The sequence below is a fragment of the Diadema setosum genome, chromosome 2 (genome assembly GCF_964275005.1).
Source record: "Diadema setosum chromosome 2, eeDiaSeto1, whole genome shotgun sequence".
In the NCBI taxonomy this organism is placed as follows: domain Eukaryota; kingdom Metazoa; phylum Echinodermata; class Echinoidea; order Diadematoida; family Diadematidae; genus Diadema; species Diadema setosum.
Genome location: NC_092686.1, coordinates 27,377,422 through 27,396,676, shown reverse-complemented (window position 1 = coordinate 27,396,676; position 19,255 = coordinate 27,377,422). Strand labels below are relative to the sequence as shown.

General features: G+C 39.1%; 1 protein-coding gene across 1 annotated transcript in view; it reads right to left on the bottom strand.

Moving 5' to 3' along the window:
* Positions 1–18,323, bottom strand: part of LOC140243797 (uncharacterized) — a 63,908-nt gene extending 45,585 nt beyond the window's left edge. The window contains exon 1 of the mRNA XM_072323468.1: positions 18,196–18,323. Coding sequence (XP_072179569.1) covers positions 18,196–18,323 — 128 coding nt within the window. The remainder of the gene's footprint in view (positions 1–18,195) is intronic.
* Positions 18,324–19,255: the final 932 nt, after the last annotated feature.

The following is a 19,255-nucleotide window of genomic DNA, read 5'->3' as shown; positions in this document are numbered from 1 at the left end:
TTGACGTTCGGAAATGAATAACAATAGTATTCAACTCCGTACGATGATAAAATAAATGCCGGATGTTTGCTTTTACGTTCGAAAATAAATAGCAATAACATTCAGCTCCGGAAGATGCTAAAATATATGTCGAATGATCCCTTTGACGTACATGAAACGCATTTCGATTATTACAGTCCAATAACTAAGTTTCTCAATTTTTTAAAACTCGAAACAAAACAAAAACACTAAATACTATACGTATTGCTACCCTCTACTGTATTTCAACTGCCAATAAAGACATAAGAAGACACTGCATGATAAAGATTTATCGGACAATATCGCGAAACATGCGGAGACATTCTCCGAAGAAGCTTTGGGGTCTGTTCGAGGTTTCACGAAGGTTTTGCGAACATCGCTCACGTTTGGCGAAGGTCAAGCGCTATGTCGAGACAGTAAAGACATTTTCAAAAACAAATTACGACCAGATCATGACGCATTGTGCAGAAAAGTTCATTGAAAAAAAAAATATATATATATATATCTAATTAGGTGATACGCTATCAGCGTATCACCTATTGTGATTGTCAAAATCTCTCTTTATTTTTTCAAAATCTCTCTTTATTAGGTGATACGCTATCAGCATATCACCTATTGTGATTGTCAAAATCTCTATTTTTTTTTTATTCTTCTTTCTTTCTGGACAATTTTGTGTCATCAATATCTCAAGAATGACATTACGGAATAACATGACATTTTCAGTCAACATGTCTCATGACAAAAATCTAGCCACAATAAGGTTTTCATGACAGTAACATATCTATGACGTCATCTAGGCGCCATTTTGTGATTTTCGGACCATGTTATATGATCGATCATAACTTCATAACTAAAGGTCATTTCCGTATCATTTTCGGTGGACATGAAGTTCAGGTCACGCTTTACCTTACATTTTGATGCTAATTACCTAGGACATCATTACGTGCGCGTACGCGTGCGTCAAACTTTTAAAAGGCTCAAAACAACTTTCCAATGGGAAATCTCGAAGTTTCAGACAATTTTAAGCATTACGCGCGTCCGCGTCCGTCCGCGTATTTTCGCGCGCAGTGCACGTAAGCAACGTGAAAATGCACATTTTTTGACAGATTTGGATTCCTGATACATTAAGTAACAATATCCATTGATTTCCGATCAATTTTGACCTATAACAAAGGAATGCGCTGGCGTCAAAGTTGAAATTTCGTGTTCGCGTCTATGTGGAAATATAGCGAAAAACATGTCTTTGTTTATTTCGCCATAGCTCCTTAAAACGTCCGGTGACCCTGTTTTTATTGCGTATTACAAAAGCATATGAATTGGAAATAACGTTTCAAGTATCAATATTTCCCTAAATACATTATGACGTCATCATATCGTCGTCTGAAATCAAAAAAGTGGAATTAATTTTTTTGAGGTACTGTTTCTGACATTCATTTGCTCGTATCTCTGTTAAGCTTCATATTATCCCAAATTCAGATATGTTGTACTTTGAACATTTGCCTTTCAAGTCCATGTCATGATTTTGGAAATTGATGACGTCATTATACCTTAAATTGTGATTAAAGGTAAAGACTCAAAATCGGACAAGTTTACGTATAACGTCTATGGCAGGTGATTGTCTTTTAAACCATGCATTGACTTGACAACGTTTAAGCACCTTTATCTCAGCTGATTTTGCTCCATTTGCTCTGAAACTTAAGTATGTTGTAGCTCAGACAATAAGCTGCAGTCATCATGCATTTTATATTTTCAAATCTCCTCATCAGGTCGACAATTTTGTAGTTAAAAACTGAAAATGAGAATGCAATCTGTACGGAACGATTCCCGATTGTTCTTTGCAACTGTATATTGGTCGAATCCACGCGGCCACTTGTGGGAAGTTAAATAGCGCCATCTCAGTCAGCACTGTCACGATAGTATTATCATACATTTAAGTTTCGCATAGGATCTTCAGGACAGCCGTGTGGCGTAATCGCTCAACGCGCTGGGTGTTCATAACGCCATACCGGAAGGCGAGAAGTTCGACTCCCGCAGGAGTTTTCTCTTTCTTTTTTTTTTTCTTTTTTTTCGGCAGTTCAGCTTTACTCCGATGTCATTTATCGTATTATTTTATCAAGTATACGTAACCCGTGAACATGGCTGCTCTATTTCCCTTGTTTTGTATTGGAGTTTGGAGATTGGGTTTGCTTCATTAATTTTGTCACACTCAATGTTGTAAATTGCCCCTTGTTACAGTGTCTCGCTTGCCACCTTTCATTTGCTCTTTCCTTTTCTCTTCATTGGTTCTTGTAATATTGTAACAGGATAGGTAGGAACATGTACGTTTAGATAACTGGCAGGAATGGGAGCTGAACTGATTAACTCTAGTCCAGGTGTATGGCGTCTCGCTCATCTCTTTGAAATTCCAGGTTATTGTTTGACCCAATAACGGAGTTGTAGACAGGTTTTATGTTGCTATAGAGGTATCTTGTGCCACATGAATGGAAGGCATCACTGTTTAGTAGTAGTAATGAACTTTTTCATGTTGTAAATGATACAAAGATATGAATTTCACATCCAATCTTCGGGACAGCCGTGTGGCTTTATAGTCGCTTAGCACGCTGCATGGTCATTATGCACTACCTTAGGAGGAGATGTTCGGGACCCGCAGGACGCTATTATTTTTTTTCTCTCTCTCTCTTTCTTTGTTTTTCTTTTGGCAGTTCAGCTTCATTCCGATGTCATTACCCCACGACACATAGTCACTCAAGTTCCCTTTTTTTTTGGTCGGAGGCTGGAGGCTGGATTTGCTTCATTTATCATATACGTAATGTTGTAAATTGCCCTTGGTATACAGTGCCCCGCTTGCCACCTTTCGTTTTCTCTTTCCTTTTCTCCACATTTGTTCCTGTTACACTGCACAAGACAGGTCGGAAAATAATTTACGTTAACTCAACTGGAGCAGGAATGGCACCTGAATAAATTAACTCTAGGCCAGGTGTATGGCGTCTCGCTCGTCTCTTTGAAATTCCAGTTTGTTATTGTTTGACCCAATAACGGAATTGTAGACAGGTTTTATGTTGCTATAGAGGTATCTTGTGCCACATGAGTAGAAGGCATCACTGTTTAGTAGTAGTTATGAACTTTTTCATGTCCCTCCATGTCAATTATAGTGTGTTCAAAGGGGTTGTGTGTCTATAAAGATCTGCCAAAGAAAAGGAAAACCTTATTTTCGTCATGGCTATAACCGTAGGTGATGAGTGTTGTTGGTATCTGAGCAGTGAATAACACAGCATCACGCTAAAATCCCCCTTAGTTATACGCGCTAAGCGTTCAATTTGATATATCTTTATTTATGTAGTCAATCACTGCTAATGGAGTTACAGAATTATGTTATGACACCTTTCACTGAAAGTTTGTAAAGCAAAGTTTATGGACACGGCAAGCAATTGTACATGAATAATACCAATGATTTCAGGGGGAAGTTATGGTATATCTAAATGTATTAATTTGGAATTGCTGAGACAATATCTTGGCACGAAGGCTTCCACCTCTAATAACCGATCCCTTTGAAGATGTGTCGGTCACGGGTGATCGTCATGATGCATCTTTCACGTAGAAGCTTCCGTTCCACACTCTTAGTTCAAGAAGACTTACCATCATACTTCAAATTGTGATTAAAGGTAACGACTCAAAATCAGACAAGTTGACGCGTTATGTCTATGGGAGGTGATTTTTTTTTTAAACCATGCATTGACTTGACAACGTTTAAGCACCTTTATTTCAGCTGATTTTGCTCCATTTCCTCTGAAACTTAAGTATGTGGTAGCTCAGACAATAAGCTGCAGTAATCATGCATTTTATTTTTTCAAATCTCCTCATCAGGTTGATAATTTTGCAGCTAAAAACTGAAAATGAGAATGGAATGTGGACCAAACAATTCCTGAATCATCTTTCACATATAAGCTTACGTTCCTCATATTTTCTCGTCAAGACGTACATGGCCGAGAGGATAAAGGCGACGTCACAAGAGACGTGAGGTTGCACACGTACGGGTTCGAACCCCATAAGAGCACGAAACGAAATACTTACATCTTTTGCTTTTTTTCTTTTATGGAGTATTCAACTTCGTCCATGTAGAAATCACATTTTCATGTAAACGTACACACACACACACAAACACACACACACACACAATATCCCTTTGTTTTGTGTTGGAGACCACATTGCTTTGACTGGCAACTTGGACTTGAAATTACAAATGTTAAAGTGAAGATGACTCTTAAAAGACCGCTTGGCCAAGTTTGATTTTCTTTTACAATATAAAGACCTATTGGTAAATATTCAGTCACATATCCTTTCCAATCAACATACTTGGACACGCCGACACCACATGAAATTTTCGATTGGTTGCATGACAAAAACAATTTCATCTTAATTATGTAGGACTGTATAAAGAATTGGACTTCACGAATATTCCTCAATATTACTTCAAGTCGCTACTTAACATTATTTTCGTTGTCGATCACTGAAAATGAGAATGGAATCTGGTCGAAACAATTCCCGATTTATCTTTGCAACTGTATATTGATCGAATCCACGCGGCCACTCGTGGGAAGTTGAATAGCGCTATCAGTCACTTGACGTATATCGCCAAAAAACTGAATATCAATGTAAATTTGTGTTGTGTGTAGCATACATAGATAGATTTAAGTTTCGCAGAAGATCTTCGGATCTTCCGTATGGCAGAATCGCTTAGCACGCTGCATGTTACATGTTTATAATGCCCGACCGGAAGGAGAGAAGTTAATCGAGTCCAGCAGTACTTTTTCCTTTTATTTCTTTTTTTTTCTGCAGTTCAGCTTCACTTTGATGTCATGAACACAGCTACTCTATTTCCCTTGTTTTGTATTGGAGTTTGGAGGTTGGGTTTGCTTCTTTAATTTTGTCACACGTAATGTTGTAAATTGCCCCTTGAAACAGTACCCCGCTTGCCACCATTCGTTTTCTCTTTCCTTTTCTGTTCATTTGTTCTTGTTATACTGTAGCAGGATATTTAGGAACGTGTACGTTTACATGTAACTAACAGGAATGGGAACTGAATTAAAACTCCAGTCCAGGTGCATGGCGTCTCGCTTATCTCTTTGGAATTCCAGGTTGTTATTGTTTGACCAAATAACGGAGTTAAAGACAGGCAGGGAAGGAAGTGACTTGATATTGCTTCATAATGAGGAATTTCGGGCAACACCTTTCCAAGTGTAGTGATTATGACAGGGTTCTCTGTCGTTTATTTTCGTCATGGCTGTTTCACTAGTTTAGCCATAGGTGATATATGTTGTTGACATCTGGGAGACTAGAACAGATCAGTACCAAACTGGAATAGCCCTATAAGCAATGTGGTAAGCGTTCAATTTTTTGCATTATCTTTCTTCTTTAAAGTCAATCACTACTGATCGAAATACACAATATATGACACGTTCCACTGGTAGTTTAGGAAAAGGGAGTTAATTCACGATGCAATGATAAATGTGCTACCATTGATTTTAGAGACGTCATTGTGGTGTGGTACTGGTGATGGTAAGGGAACCATAGATTGCTTTTAAAGTAATGAGACAATCATTGGACCTTTGCATCAAGACCGTATTCCCATCTAGAATATAATGCATGTTCGTGCGGCATATTTTTTTTTAATCCTGACGTGGACATTTTCTTTTTCTTGTTTTTAATCTAAGAAGAACAAATCTAAATTTGTTTCTTTCCCCTAACATTTTTTTTTGTTTGAATATAAAGTTGGATGTTCCATGACCGAGTAGAAGAGCAGCGATTTACTTACAGTTTCAATGCATCTTGCTTACCATCTTCTCTGACATTAAATTGATGGTTTTTATATTTGACATTGTCTATTTGCCTGTTTATGCTCATAAAACACTGCTATAACAATTAATACATTTGCTTCACTTGTCACACGCAATGATATGGATTGCAGTTGTGCATGCAGTTTTACTTCTGCCACCTCTCATTTTTCTCTCCCCTTTTCCCTCACTTTGGTTTTGTTATACTGCAGATGGGAATGATTACAATAACATAACCCAACTTGAAGTAGGAATGAGAACTGAATAAATTAACTCTAGGCCAGGTGTATATAGCGTCTCGCTCATCTCTTTGAAATTTCAGGTTGTCATTGTTCGACCAACAGAGTTGAAGACAGGCTTTATGTTGCTATAGAGGTATCTCGCGCCACATGAATGGAATGCATACGCTGTTTAGTATTAGTAATGAATTTTTTCATGTCCATCCCTGCCAATAAAAGTGAAGTGTATTTGACAGGGTTCTGTGTCATTCTGCCTATGAGAAAGCAAAGTTTTATTTTCGCCAGGGCTGTTTCTCTATGCGTGGCCATGGGTGATGGGTGTTGTTGGCATCTGGGCAGTAAAGAACCGAGTATCATGCTATTATACCCCCCCCCCCCCCCGTTAGGTTCTAAGCGTTCAATACGGTGATATATCACTCTTCTTTATTATGTCAATCACTGCTGATAGAATTACAGAATTATGTTATGACACGTTTCACTCAAAGCTTAAAAAACAAAGTTTATGCACGATACAAGTAATGGTGCATGAGTCCTATCTAGGCCATTGATTTTAGATGAGAAATTATGATATGCCTATAGTAGGGGTGTCATTGATTAGGAATTAATGACACGATTAAGCACTCCTTCCACTTCTAACTGTCCCCTTTGAATGTGTGTCAATCACGTGAGATCGTCATAAATTATCATTCACGTATAAGCTTACGTTCAAAGTGTACTCTTAGTTGGAGGAGACCTATAGTTACATGGTTAAAGGCGATGTCTCTTTCGCTGGAGCCGTACGTTTGGCCCGTTTTTCTTTTGCCCTTTTCTCTTTAATTGAAGTATCACTTTCGTCCAGGATAAATCACATTCTCATGTAAACAGACTCACTTGCTCTATATCCCTTGTTTTGTATCGGAGGCTTCATTGGTTTTACTGCTGGTAAATCTCACAGGCTTGTATATAGCTGTAAGAGCTCTCTGAACTGAACATTATGATACCAAAATTAGAAGGAGTCATATTGGTTATGTAAATAATGGTCAAAGGTCATTTTTAAAAGGCCACTGTTAAAGCCAGGATGGTTATAAACACTTAATTGTCATGTTTTATTTGTATGTGCCGAGGATCACTTGGACCCCGTTTACAGTGCGATCGAGGCTCGGCCGCGCCGAGCCCACCTTCATTTCGGTGTAAACGCAAACACAAACTGGGCGAAATGCGCGGCCAATTTTAGTCTGGCTTCCAAACCCTAGCCTGTACTATTTCGCTATTCAGGATATTAACCACTTCAACGTCGAAAACTAGTATAGTTTAAGGTGGTTTTGTCCTGCAAAGGATTTTCTCCTTCGGCAAAGGCCTTTGCCCGAACGGCGACTTCGTCGCCACGGAATTCAGTTGGCAAAGGATCTGAAAACCAGACAATACCAAATTGCGTTTGTTTACAAGTAGAGCGCCACTACGACAAAATATTGAAAGGTTTGAATCAAAAGCGCGGCAGAGCCCGGCAGTGTAAACGGACTAAATTTGCGGGGCTCGGCCTCGCAATTGAGGTTGGCCGCGGCCACGGCTCGGCCGCGGCTCGGCCCAGCCCCGCACCGTAAACGGGGTCTAAGTTTATGCACTGTACGTACTCAAAAAGTCCGTAAATCGACTTAGTCGCACACGCACAGAATTTCCACTTAGTTTGTGTGACAGAAAAACAAATGTGATCTGAATAATGTAGGCCCAAAAAAGTTCAACTAAGTATCTCATTATAACTTCAAGGTGCTATATTACATTCTTTTCTTTGTCAATCACGGATGACCGACATCTGATGACCCTAAGCGTATCACCTAACTCGTCTTCAGTGTGACGAGTTTCATATCTCGTTTGTTTTTATTCTTCTTTCTTTCTGGACAATTTTGTGTCATCAATATCTCAAGAATTACATTACGGAATAACATGACATTTTCAGGGAACATGTCTCATGACAATATCTAGCCACAATAAGGTTTTCATGACAGTAACATATCTATGACGTCATCTAGGCGCCATTTTGTGATTTTCGGACCATGTTACATGATCGATCATAACTTCATAACTAAAGGTCATTTCTGTATCATTTTCGGTGGACATAAAGTTCAGGTCACACTCTATCTTACTTTTTAATGCTAATTACCTAGCACATCATTACGCGCGCATACGCGCGCGTCAAACTTTTAAAAGGCTAAAAACAACTTTCCAATAGGAAATCTCGAAGTTTCAGACAATTTTAAGCGTTCCGCGCGTTCGCGTCCGTCCACACATTTTCGCGCGCAGTGCGCATAAGCAACATGAAAATGCACATTTGTTGACAGATTTGGATTCCTGATACATTAAGTAACACTATCCATTGATTTCCGATCAATTTTGACCTATAACAAAGGAATGCGCTGGCGTCAAAGTTGAAATTTCGTGTATGCGTCTATGTGGAAATATAGCGAAAAACATGTCTTTGTTTATTTCGCCATAGCTCTTTAAAACGTCTGGTGACCCTATGTTTTTATTGCATATTACAACTAGAAATGTCACTTTGGCGACTGGTATGCCTCCGCCATAATGCATGATTTTCCCAATAGGTCTAGATAGCACATGTGGACACTGTGTGATTACATTTTCACAAAATTGGCAAAATATTGGAATGACAAGTTTGTCACAAATGTGTTGAATGTTCACCTTCCTTGACGTAGGTTTAATTGGATGAATAGGAGAGCATATATCTAGGGATTTAAGGACTTTAACTTGACTTTGACCCATTCATACATTTAGGCATTGAGTAATTTTCAAGGTACAGGTGTGGAGAAAAAGTGCAATTTCTGAATTGAATAGTAAATTGTTACCATTTTCATCTGGCCCTTGACCCTAAAATTCATAAGATAATTACTTTCAGGTAGAACATGCATAATATGTACTAAGTTTCAAGGTAACTTGAGCCACTTCCGAGATATGGAGGAAAAAGTTAGTTCAGCACTTACACTTGATCTTTGACCTTTTGACCTTTGAGGCAAAAAGAGAAAAAAAAAACTTTCCAGAGAATTTCTATTAGGTTACACACGCATACACCAAGTGTAAGAAAATAACCCTGCTGGCATTGCATAACTATGAGGGTAATAGTAAAATTTTGAAGTCTTGCACTTGACCTTTGACCCCTGACCTTTGACCCCATGAACCCTACATTCTCTAGATAATCACTTCCAGTCAGTACATGTATATACTATGTTCCATGAAGATACCTTGAACAATTTTCGAAGGTATGGAGAAAAAAAAAGAAGTTTTAATATTTTTACTTGACCTTTTGACCTTTGACCTTTCACCTCATGACCCAAACTTTCACCAGAGAATCTTAATTGGGTAATACATGTATACACTAAGTTTCAAGAAAATATCGTCAGGCATTCAATAGATATGGTGGAAATAGTAAAATTTTATGTATTTGACCCTGACCTTTTGACCTTTGAACTTTGACCTCATGACCCAAACTTTCACCACAGAATCTTAATTGGGTAATACATGTATACACTAAGTTTCAAGAAAATCTCTTCAGGCATTCAATAGATATGGTGGAAATAGTGAAATTTTATGTATTTTACCCTGACCTTTTGACCTTTGACCTCATGACCCAAACTTTCACCAGAGAATCTTAATTGGGTAATACATGTATACACTAAGTTTCAAGAAAATATCTTCAGGCATTCAATAGATATGATGGAAATAGTGAAATTTTATGTATTTGACCTTGACCTTTTGACCCTTGACCTTGAGCATGTGCACCCAAAAGTTGATAGGCACAACTTCACCCCCTAATACACATACATGCCAAGTTTCATTAGGATACCTCAACAGGTTTCGATAGTTACCTTGTCCACAAAATTCATTACGGACGGACGGAAGGACGGACGGACAACCCGAAAACATAATGCCTCCGGCACCACTTCGTGGTGGAGGCATAAAAACATATGAATTGGAAATAACGTTTCAAGTATCAATATCTCCATAAATACATTATGACGTCATCATATCATCATCTGAAATCAAAAAAGTGGAATTAATTTTTTTAAGGTACTGTTTCTGACATTCATTTGCTCGTATCTCTGTTGTTTAAGCTCAATATTATCCCAAATTCAGATATGTTGTACTTTGAACATTTGCCCTTCAAGTCCATGTCATGGTTTTGAAATTTGATGACGTCATCATACTTTAAATTGTGATTAAAGGTAAAGACGCAAAATCGGACAAGTTTACGTGTTATGTCTATGGGAGGTGATCTTTTTAAAAACCATGCATTGACTTGACAACGTTTAAGCACCTTTATCTCAGCTGATTTTGCTTTATTTCCTCTGAAACTTTAGTATGTTGTAGCTGAGACAATAAGCTGCAGTAATCATACATTTTATTTTTTGAAATGTCCTCATCAGGTTGACAATTTTGCAGATTAAAACTGAAAATGAGAATGGAATGTGGACGAAACGATTCCTGATTCATCTTTCACATACATAAGTTTACGTTCCTCATATTTTCTCGTCGAGACGTATGGCCGCGTGGTTAAAGGCAACGTCTCAGAGACATGAGGTTGCACACATGCGGGTTCGAACCCCACAAGAGCACAAAAGAAAATACTTATATCTTTTTACTTTTTTTCTTCAATGGTGTACTACACCTTCGCCCATGTAGAAATCACGTTCGCATATAAACACACCTATACGCACACACACACAGTATCCCTTTGTTTAGTGTTGGAGACCAAATTGCTTCGACTGCTGCAAAATTTTGGAGGCTGGGTTTTTCAAACTGATCATAGTATATTGTAACAAAATGATATTTAATTTGTGCAGATGAAACGTGGATTTTATTAGGAATTCATGCATGTCCAAAGTTTGAGCGAAATTTGTTTATATCAATTCAGTAACAAAATGTAGTCGTGGTTACTTTGTGCTGATTTATACAAAAACAAGCTATACATTGTAAAAAAGGTATTTGATTTGTTCCTTTAAGTCAGTCTTCTGCATTGATGATTATTTGTCAACTAGTGGTTTTTGTGGAGATTCAGATAGTGATAAAATGTATGGATGATAAGTGCAGCGATAATTCCTACAGTTAGTTCAAAGTTGTGTTACTGTAACAGAGGTTTGATACATACATTTAGCATTGTGTGTGTGTGTATCCGTGTGTATACAGGTTGGCCATATGACACATTCTAGACAATTAATCTTAATTAATTAGCAAACGTGATCAGCTTTGGAACTGAATATGGTATTAATGTATGATGTAAATAATTTCAATCAAACTGTGACGAGTTTAAAGGGATAGCATAAGTCTGTGTAAAAATAAAGCAATTATAAGGAAATTTTGAGGGGAATTTTATAGCCATGCCTATAATAATTTTCACACAGGTACTAATAGCTGCCTGATACTCTTGTGTTAGACAGACGTGCATACCAAAATGACGATGTACAATAAATATGTGGTATTTGGAACAATTGTCTTTCATGTCAATGTCAGTGTTTTGTAATCTGAAGACGTCATCATACTAGAAACTGTGATTAAAGGCAAGGTATCAAAAATAGCCGTTTTTGCGTGTTATGTCTACGGGACATATTTTTACCCAGTTGCCAGAAATGGCATAGTGCCATTAGTTGTTACAAGGCCTCATTGCCCTCTAGCAATACAATACATGATCACGCGGTCACGTTTGTTGAGCGGACATTGACTTTTTCCACCTGCTATATCTATACATTGTTTTTTGTCTTGCCTTTTCCGTCGATGTTCCGTGGCCGAGTGGTTAGAGTAACGGTTTCGCATGCACGCCATTTGAGGGATCGATGTTCACAGGACACTTTCGTTTTTTATTATTGTTTAACTCTTTTCAGATAACGTTTCATATTCACATTCTTTTCGTTGTCGACCACGGATGAAAGGTATCTAATATCAACCCGGCGTATCACCAACGCGTCTTCAGTGACAAGTTTCATGTCTCGTTCAAATTCTTACCGAAGTAAAACATCCCCAAACAAATAACGGCGCCCCGAACTCCCGCGTTCGTTTCGCGATCTTTTGCAGAAATTACGTGCAACGAATTTCGATTATCACAGTCCAATAATTGAGCTCCAGGATTCTTTTTTAAAACGTAAACAAAACAAAAATACTAATTACAACATTATACTATTGTCTACTGTAATTTCACGGCCACTAAAAGCATAATAAAACACTGCATTATGAAATTTTGTCTGGAAATACAAGTCGAAGTGTTTTCGCTGGTCCCAATAGATTCGACTTAGGCGAGGTTGACTGTACATGTATCATATGGCGTCAACAATTTCAAAATGGAAATAACTGTAATACAGTGGCCTACACAAACTTGTTTATCAGGCCTAGTTACCAACTCATTGGTAACATGTCAATTATCATAACATATTCATAATCATATCTGATATGACATTTGCTTGGCTGGGCGGTCATGCCTGCTTCCACGAGCCGCTGCATCACGCCTTCCAGCGCATGGAGGTGCTCCTCCCATGTCTCGGAGTACAGGATGTCATCAATATAATTGACGACATTCGGCAGTCCCTCCAGCACAGGGCGCATGAGCCTCGAGAAGATGGCGGGGGCATTTACCATCCCAAAAGGCAACACCGTGAATTGGTACAGTCCATCGTCCGTCACAAATGCTGTTTTCCCTTTGTCTTGTTCATGCATGGGGATCTGCCAATATCCCTTGCTCAGATCGAATTTAGAGAAATATCTCCCCTTGGAGAGTGACAAGAGATCATCAGCAATTGGGAAGGGCTCCAGATCGAACACTGTGATGGCATTCATCTTTCGGTAATCGACGCAGAACCAATTTGTGCCATCCTTTTTACGCACAAGCACAATGGGAGATGCATATTCTGAAACTGATTTCTCTATTACGCCCATTTTCAGCATGTCATCCACTTTTTTCGAATGGTCTCGCACACAGCCTGTGGCATGGGAAACGCTTTGCTGACAATGGGACTAGTAGTCGTCATTTTAACACTACGTTCCGCCATGTTTGTCCTCCCAGGGACATCGCTTTATAGCTGTTGCTCATATCGTTTCAGCACCTCGTGTGCTTGCTCGCGCTGTGCATCGCTCAAATTTGTGTCGAGGCAGACATCCTCGATATTCTCTGTCTGAGAGAGCATCGGCATATCTATTCGCACCTTTGCTATGTCGGGCTCCTCATCTCTGTCTTCGAAGACAGTTGCGGCACTTGCTTGAGCCACAGTGGCTTCGCGCTCCACGTAACCTTTTAGTAGGTTTGCGTGGTAGGTTTTCAACTTCCCTTCAACATCAATGCGATAATCGCATTTCCCCACCTTTTGTTTGATCTCGTATGGCCCTTGCCACTGAGTGGACTACAATATCAAGAAAATATAAAGAAAATACTACAAAAATCCATTTTTCATGAAAATTACAAATTCCATCAACTTGATATTGACATATGTTAAGGGTAGCAATTATTCCCCCTGCTTTCTGAAAGCGGTTGGTCCACTGCTCTTTCATAATTCTAGAAAAGTGAATTTTTGTTGAATATCCTTTATATTTTCTTTGTATTGTTGTCCACTCATACGTCATATCCTCTAGTAGTCTCCTCATCCAGCGGTTCCAACACCAAAACTTTAAAAATTCATAACTTTTGCATCGATTGTCCGATTTTTCTCAAACTTTCACTGATGTGTTCTACTAATGTTGCTGCTTTCACTCAATCCACATTGCTCTTTGGGTTTACCTTCCCTTTAAAATAAAAAGAAATAGTTCCAGGAAGTAATTGTCTCCAAATGTGTAAACATACATTCTTACACATTGGCTAGTTTTTCAATTTGAAGAGATGAGTCTTGAGGGCTGTTTTAAAAGATTCTGTGGTAAGAGCTCTGCGGATAGACTGTGGAAGGCCATTCCATATCTTTGCAGCAGCCACGCGGAATGAACGAGCTCCCCAGGAGTTGTGTGCTCTGTGTTCCACCAGCAGGTACTTGTCTGCAGAACGTAGATTTTCTCTTGCTGGGACATATGGCTCTAGTAGATCACATATATATAATGGAGAATTGCCATTCAGTGCCTTGTACACAACCAAACTGATCTTATACTCAATCCTCTGTTCAACACATAGCCAATGTAGCTTTTTCAGAAGAGAGTTGATGCTTGTACTCTTCCTGGACATGGTGACAACTCTAGCTGCGCTATTCTGCAGGCGCTGAAGTCTGTGTATTTGTGATTTATTCAGATAATACAATACTGAATTTCCCATGTCAAGCCTCGATGTGATGTATGCATGCACCAGAAGTTCTGCAACATGGTTATTGATGTACTTGCGGATCAAGCCAATGTTTCTGAGAGCTAAGAAAGCTGCTCTGGATACAGCCAAGATGTGGCTTTCCATGGAAAGATTAGAGTAAAAAATGATTCCAAGATTCCTGGCAGTATCTGAAGGAGGGATGATATCTCCACCCACTCTGATCCCAGTGACGTTTACCTTTGGTCTTTGATGCTTAGACCCAATGATCATAAACTCCGTCTTCCCTTCATTAAGCTTCAGAAAGTTTGAAATCATCCACTTATGCAACTCATCAACACAAGCCTCAATACGCTGTATTGCTTGGATTACTTCAGAATGGGCAGGATTCACTGATAAATATATCTGGATATCATCAGCGTAGCAATGATAACTAAGGCCATGACTCTTGATGATATCTCCAAGTGGCAAGCAGTACATGCAGAAGAGCACTGGGCCCAGGACAGATCCTTGAGGAAGTCCATATTGCAAAGGCAATCTGTCAAAGCTAGCACCATCCATGCTCACAAAGTGTGTTCTCTGAGTGAGATAAGAACGGAACCAGTGAAGCGCAATTTCAGTTACACCAAAGAGGCTTTCCAAGCGAGTAAGAAGAACTCCATGATCTACAGTATCAAAGGCTGCAGACATGTCCAAAAGGACCAGGAGAGATATTTTCCCAACATTCATAGCTTGAAGGAGATCATTCTGAATTCTAAGTACAGCAGCCTCCACACTGTGGTGAGCACGTGGTACATCATATTTGACGACGGATGCATGTAGGCATGCAGCCCTCGACTCCGCACTCTTAGCGTTATCTACCTCTGTCTTTGTGTCGGTTTGCTTTAGCTGTAGCCCAGCTGCTCGGTTGAATTTGCCTGTATTGCCTTTTGCTCGGCAGTCTTTTGAGATATGCCCTAGCTTTCCACAATTGTATCATCTTGGGGATGCTACTACACTGACTCCATTTTTGTTTTGGGTCTGAGTGTTTTTTTTGTCTTTGCTGGGAGGTGGGCATTGGTGAGCTTCGCTTTGAGTCGTGTTTCATTTTGGGATGAGCCTCCTGGTACTGTTGGGCCAGTGTGACAAGACCCTCCAGCCCATTTGGCTTTCTCTCTTTAATGAAGAGTTTCATTTCCTTCGGGCAGACCTTATACATCTGCTCAATGACGAACAATTCACAAAGTCCCTCAAAGCTCTGTTCAACTCCAGCCAACTCCACCCATCTTAACAAATACCTCCTCAGTCGTTCTGAAAACTGGCTGTGGGTCTCGCCCTCTTCAGGCTGAGAGCCACGAAATTTATCCCTAGACCCCTCTTCTGTGAGTATATATCTATGGAGCAGTGCACTTTTAAGTTTATCATAGTTATGGGCATCCTCGCTAGGCAAACGTGTGTACACTTTCAGAGCTTTCCCTGTCAGGAGAGTACTAAGTGGAAGTGACCACTCTTCTCTATCCCACCCCGAGCTCTGGGCATAGCGCTCAAACCGACACAAAAATGAATCCATGTTGTCATGCTTGTCATTTAAACATGGGTAACCTTTGCACTCCTACTGTGCTCGGTCTCTCTGCTTGTGTTTTGCCTTCGGTAGCGATCTTCAATTCGCTCTCTTTGAGAGTCTGTTGATGCTCTCTTTCTGTTTGTCGCTCATCTCTTTCTCTATCTTTTGCATCAACTACCTTTTGCCGCTCCTCCCGAGCGAATGCCAACAAATCCTCTCCCGAAAGGCCTACCTCTTTACCCATTTCAAGATATGGTTTCAAATCCATTTTGAAAATATCAGGCCGATAATATCAGGCCGTGTTATACACACAAGCTGCAGCCAGTAGGATAGCTTTACCAGTTTAACACGTACTATGATTATTACAATTACAAAAACCACATTTGTTTCCTCTCAGATTCAAGCCTTAAAATTTCCTCTGTACTTTCAATATGGGCAGGAAATTTCACATGCCCGGATTCTCCACCAAAATATGTCATAGGGCGCTGCCGACCACCCAGCCACCCGACCTCAGAGTGATTCCTATACTGTAAACATCTATATTTTCACGTGATTAATTTTTCGTGCTGAGTGGCTCCAAAACATATTCGCTTGAATTCGCAGAGCGCAATTATCAACCCATTCAAAATGTGGAGAGAATGCTATTGTGAAGATATTTTCACGGGTTTTAGAATTCGCGCTAGCCAGAAGTAGCGCTAAATACGTGAAAATTACTGTACTGCGAAAATCAATTTGCTTGCAGTATACCCCCATATTCATTACGTGTGGGTGGGGGTATAATAACATAAACTTTTAGCTTGAATAGAAAGTAAGAGAAGTCAGTTAAGTGAGATCCGGCAAGGTGATGAGACTAATATCTGGATTCCTTATAAACTGAAACTGAGATGAGCTTCTATTGAGCTAAGTGTGTGTGGTGCAACTATCAAGTTCTTTTCAGAAAATCCATACTTTAGGTGCACCAGGTTTCATCAAAATTGTGAAAAAGTGGAAGTAGCTCATTCAACGCTCTTTTTAAAATACAAATATTTACTAAGCAACCATCTGTTGTTCTCTGTAATGCAAGTACAAGAAGCAGCTAGGTTATATTATCAATGAGTAATCCATAGATGCCACTCCATTTTCTTGGCAAAAAAACAAAAAACATGAGGAATTATGAATAACATGGTACCAATCAATGCTATGGATTTGAATAGGTGAACATCATCTCAGATGCATCATTTGAAGAATGCTGGGCATGTTATAGTCGAGATGTCACTGGGAATGTACCAGTTTAATGACAAGTTCAAATTTTATGCAATACGGCACCTTTAGAATAAAAGTTGTTCCTGATAACCAGAATGCTCGTTTGAGACTTGCCTAACACAGTAAGAACTAAATGCATGCACACTGGATTCCATGTATTGAAGTACACAGTACATTCAGTTTTTCAAATTCACAAAATTCTTCTGTTGAGATGTTTTCATTCCAACTTATTGACAAACTGCCCTACATCGACGTAAATAAGCACTGAATTGATCAGTGTTTTAGTGGTAGCCATGATAAAAAAATCATGGGCGTTATACTCGAGCAATATTCGAACCTATGACCTCCTGATCTCCGATGCAGGTGTCATCTCCACTAGACCACCGAGCTTCTGCCCGACAGCAAGTGTTGTTTCTAAACCTTTTAGCATGCAGCGGGTACTGAGTAATTATTCAAATTCATGAAATGTTTTCATTGCAACTGATTGACAAATTGCCCTACATTGACATTAAAAAAAAGCAATGAATTGATCTGGTCTGGTCTGGTGGAGATGACACCTGTATGGAGATCAGGAGGTCATTGGTTCAAATCCTGCTCAAGTATGTACGCCCATAATTTTTTGTCAATCAGTTGCAATACATCCAGTTTTTACAGGTAAATGGAATACCATAGTACAAATTCCTCTGGGGAAAATTTCCATCAATTTTGAAGAAAAAAAATAAGACATTTTCCCCTTCATTTATGTGCACAGCTAATAAACAAATTAAAAAAAAAAAACATGATATGCTGTCCCTTTCCCCTCCCTCATGACATATGATTGCCCTTTCCAGTAAGTGGCAGGGATTAGGAGCAAGGAAATGCCTAAATTTTATTTCATTTGTTTATGTCATATGTAAAATGCATCATTACCTGAAGCAACTTTCAAATATATATCCAAATATGAGCCATTTTTATATGAAAGAGCTTTCATTGAAATCATGATAATGTGTTACAGTTGCATTACAGAGACCCTTTCGTACTTTGTGTGGCATGCTTAGAGTAACACTAAAAAACTGTGTCTCATGTGTCCAATACCTGTCTGTTCCGATGCATGGCCTTGCCTTCCTTTGGCCTTCTGGGCATCTGGCCTGCAGACTGTTTCCACTGCAGCTCTCTCTGTAGACATCACTCTGGTTAAATTGGCACTGCTCTGGAAAAGCCATCACCTAGACATTTTTGTTTGGATAAAACAAAGAGATACATACATCAAAAGAACCCAAGAGTATCACTTAAGGTGATTAATACCCCCGCTCCCGCAGATTCCTTAGAAAAAGAATTGAACCAGGGTTTGATAAAAGGTTGTGTGTGTCTGTGTGTCTGTGTGTAGTACTTTGTGAGTACCTTGTGAGTTTGACTGCTTCACAATTGTGGAAGAAGTAGTTCATTGAAGTAGTTCATTCCACAATAAAAAAAAAAATGCAATTACCATGGCAACATCTTGTCAGGTATAAAACACAAAGAGTGTCTTGCATAACTACACCTTAGATCATTATAGGTCATCACACATGCCAAATTTGAAATAAATTGATTAAACACTTTGGAAGTAGTTCACCCCACAAGGTTTTGGGAAAATTGTGGTTACCATGGCAATGCTTTCTCCGACAAGCATTGGAAACATGTCTTGCACATCTACACCTCAATGTCATAATGTACACCAAATGTGAGTTCAATTGCTTCAAAATTGTGGAAATAGTTCACCCCACAAAATTTTCGAGAAAATTTACCATTACCATGGCAACGCCTTGTCGGGTACAAAGATGAAGGCCTAAATTCAAGAAGTGGGTACAATTCAAACCATGGTTTAAACCATGGACAAAGACCATAGTTTTTTAGGAGCCAAGTGTCGCATGGCCTATTTCGTTACAAAATCATTTATTTTGTTGAGGAAATGACCATTTCATTAACCAAATGATCATTTTCATCGAGGAAATGATGAAATGGTCATTTCATTGACGAAATGACTGATTTCATTACAACATATGCCATGCGACACTTGGCGCCCCATAAAAAACAAAAAAACCAAAAAACTACGGTCTTGTGGAATTCATTTAAGAGTACATACATGTATATATCTATTGTAGTGTGAAAATTACTT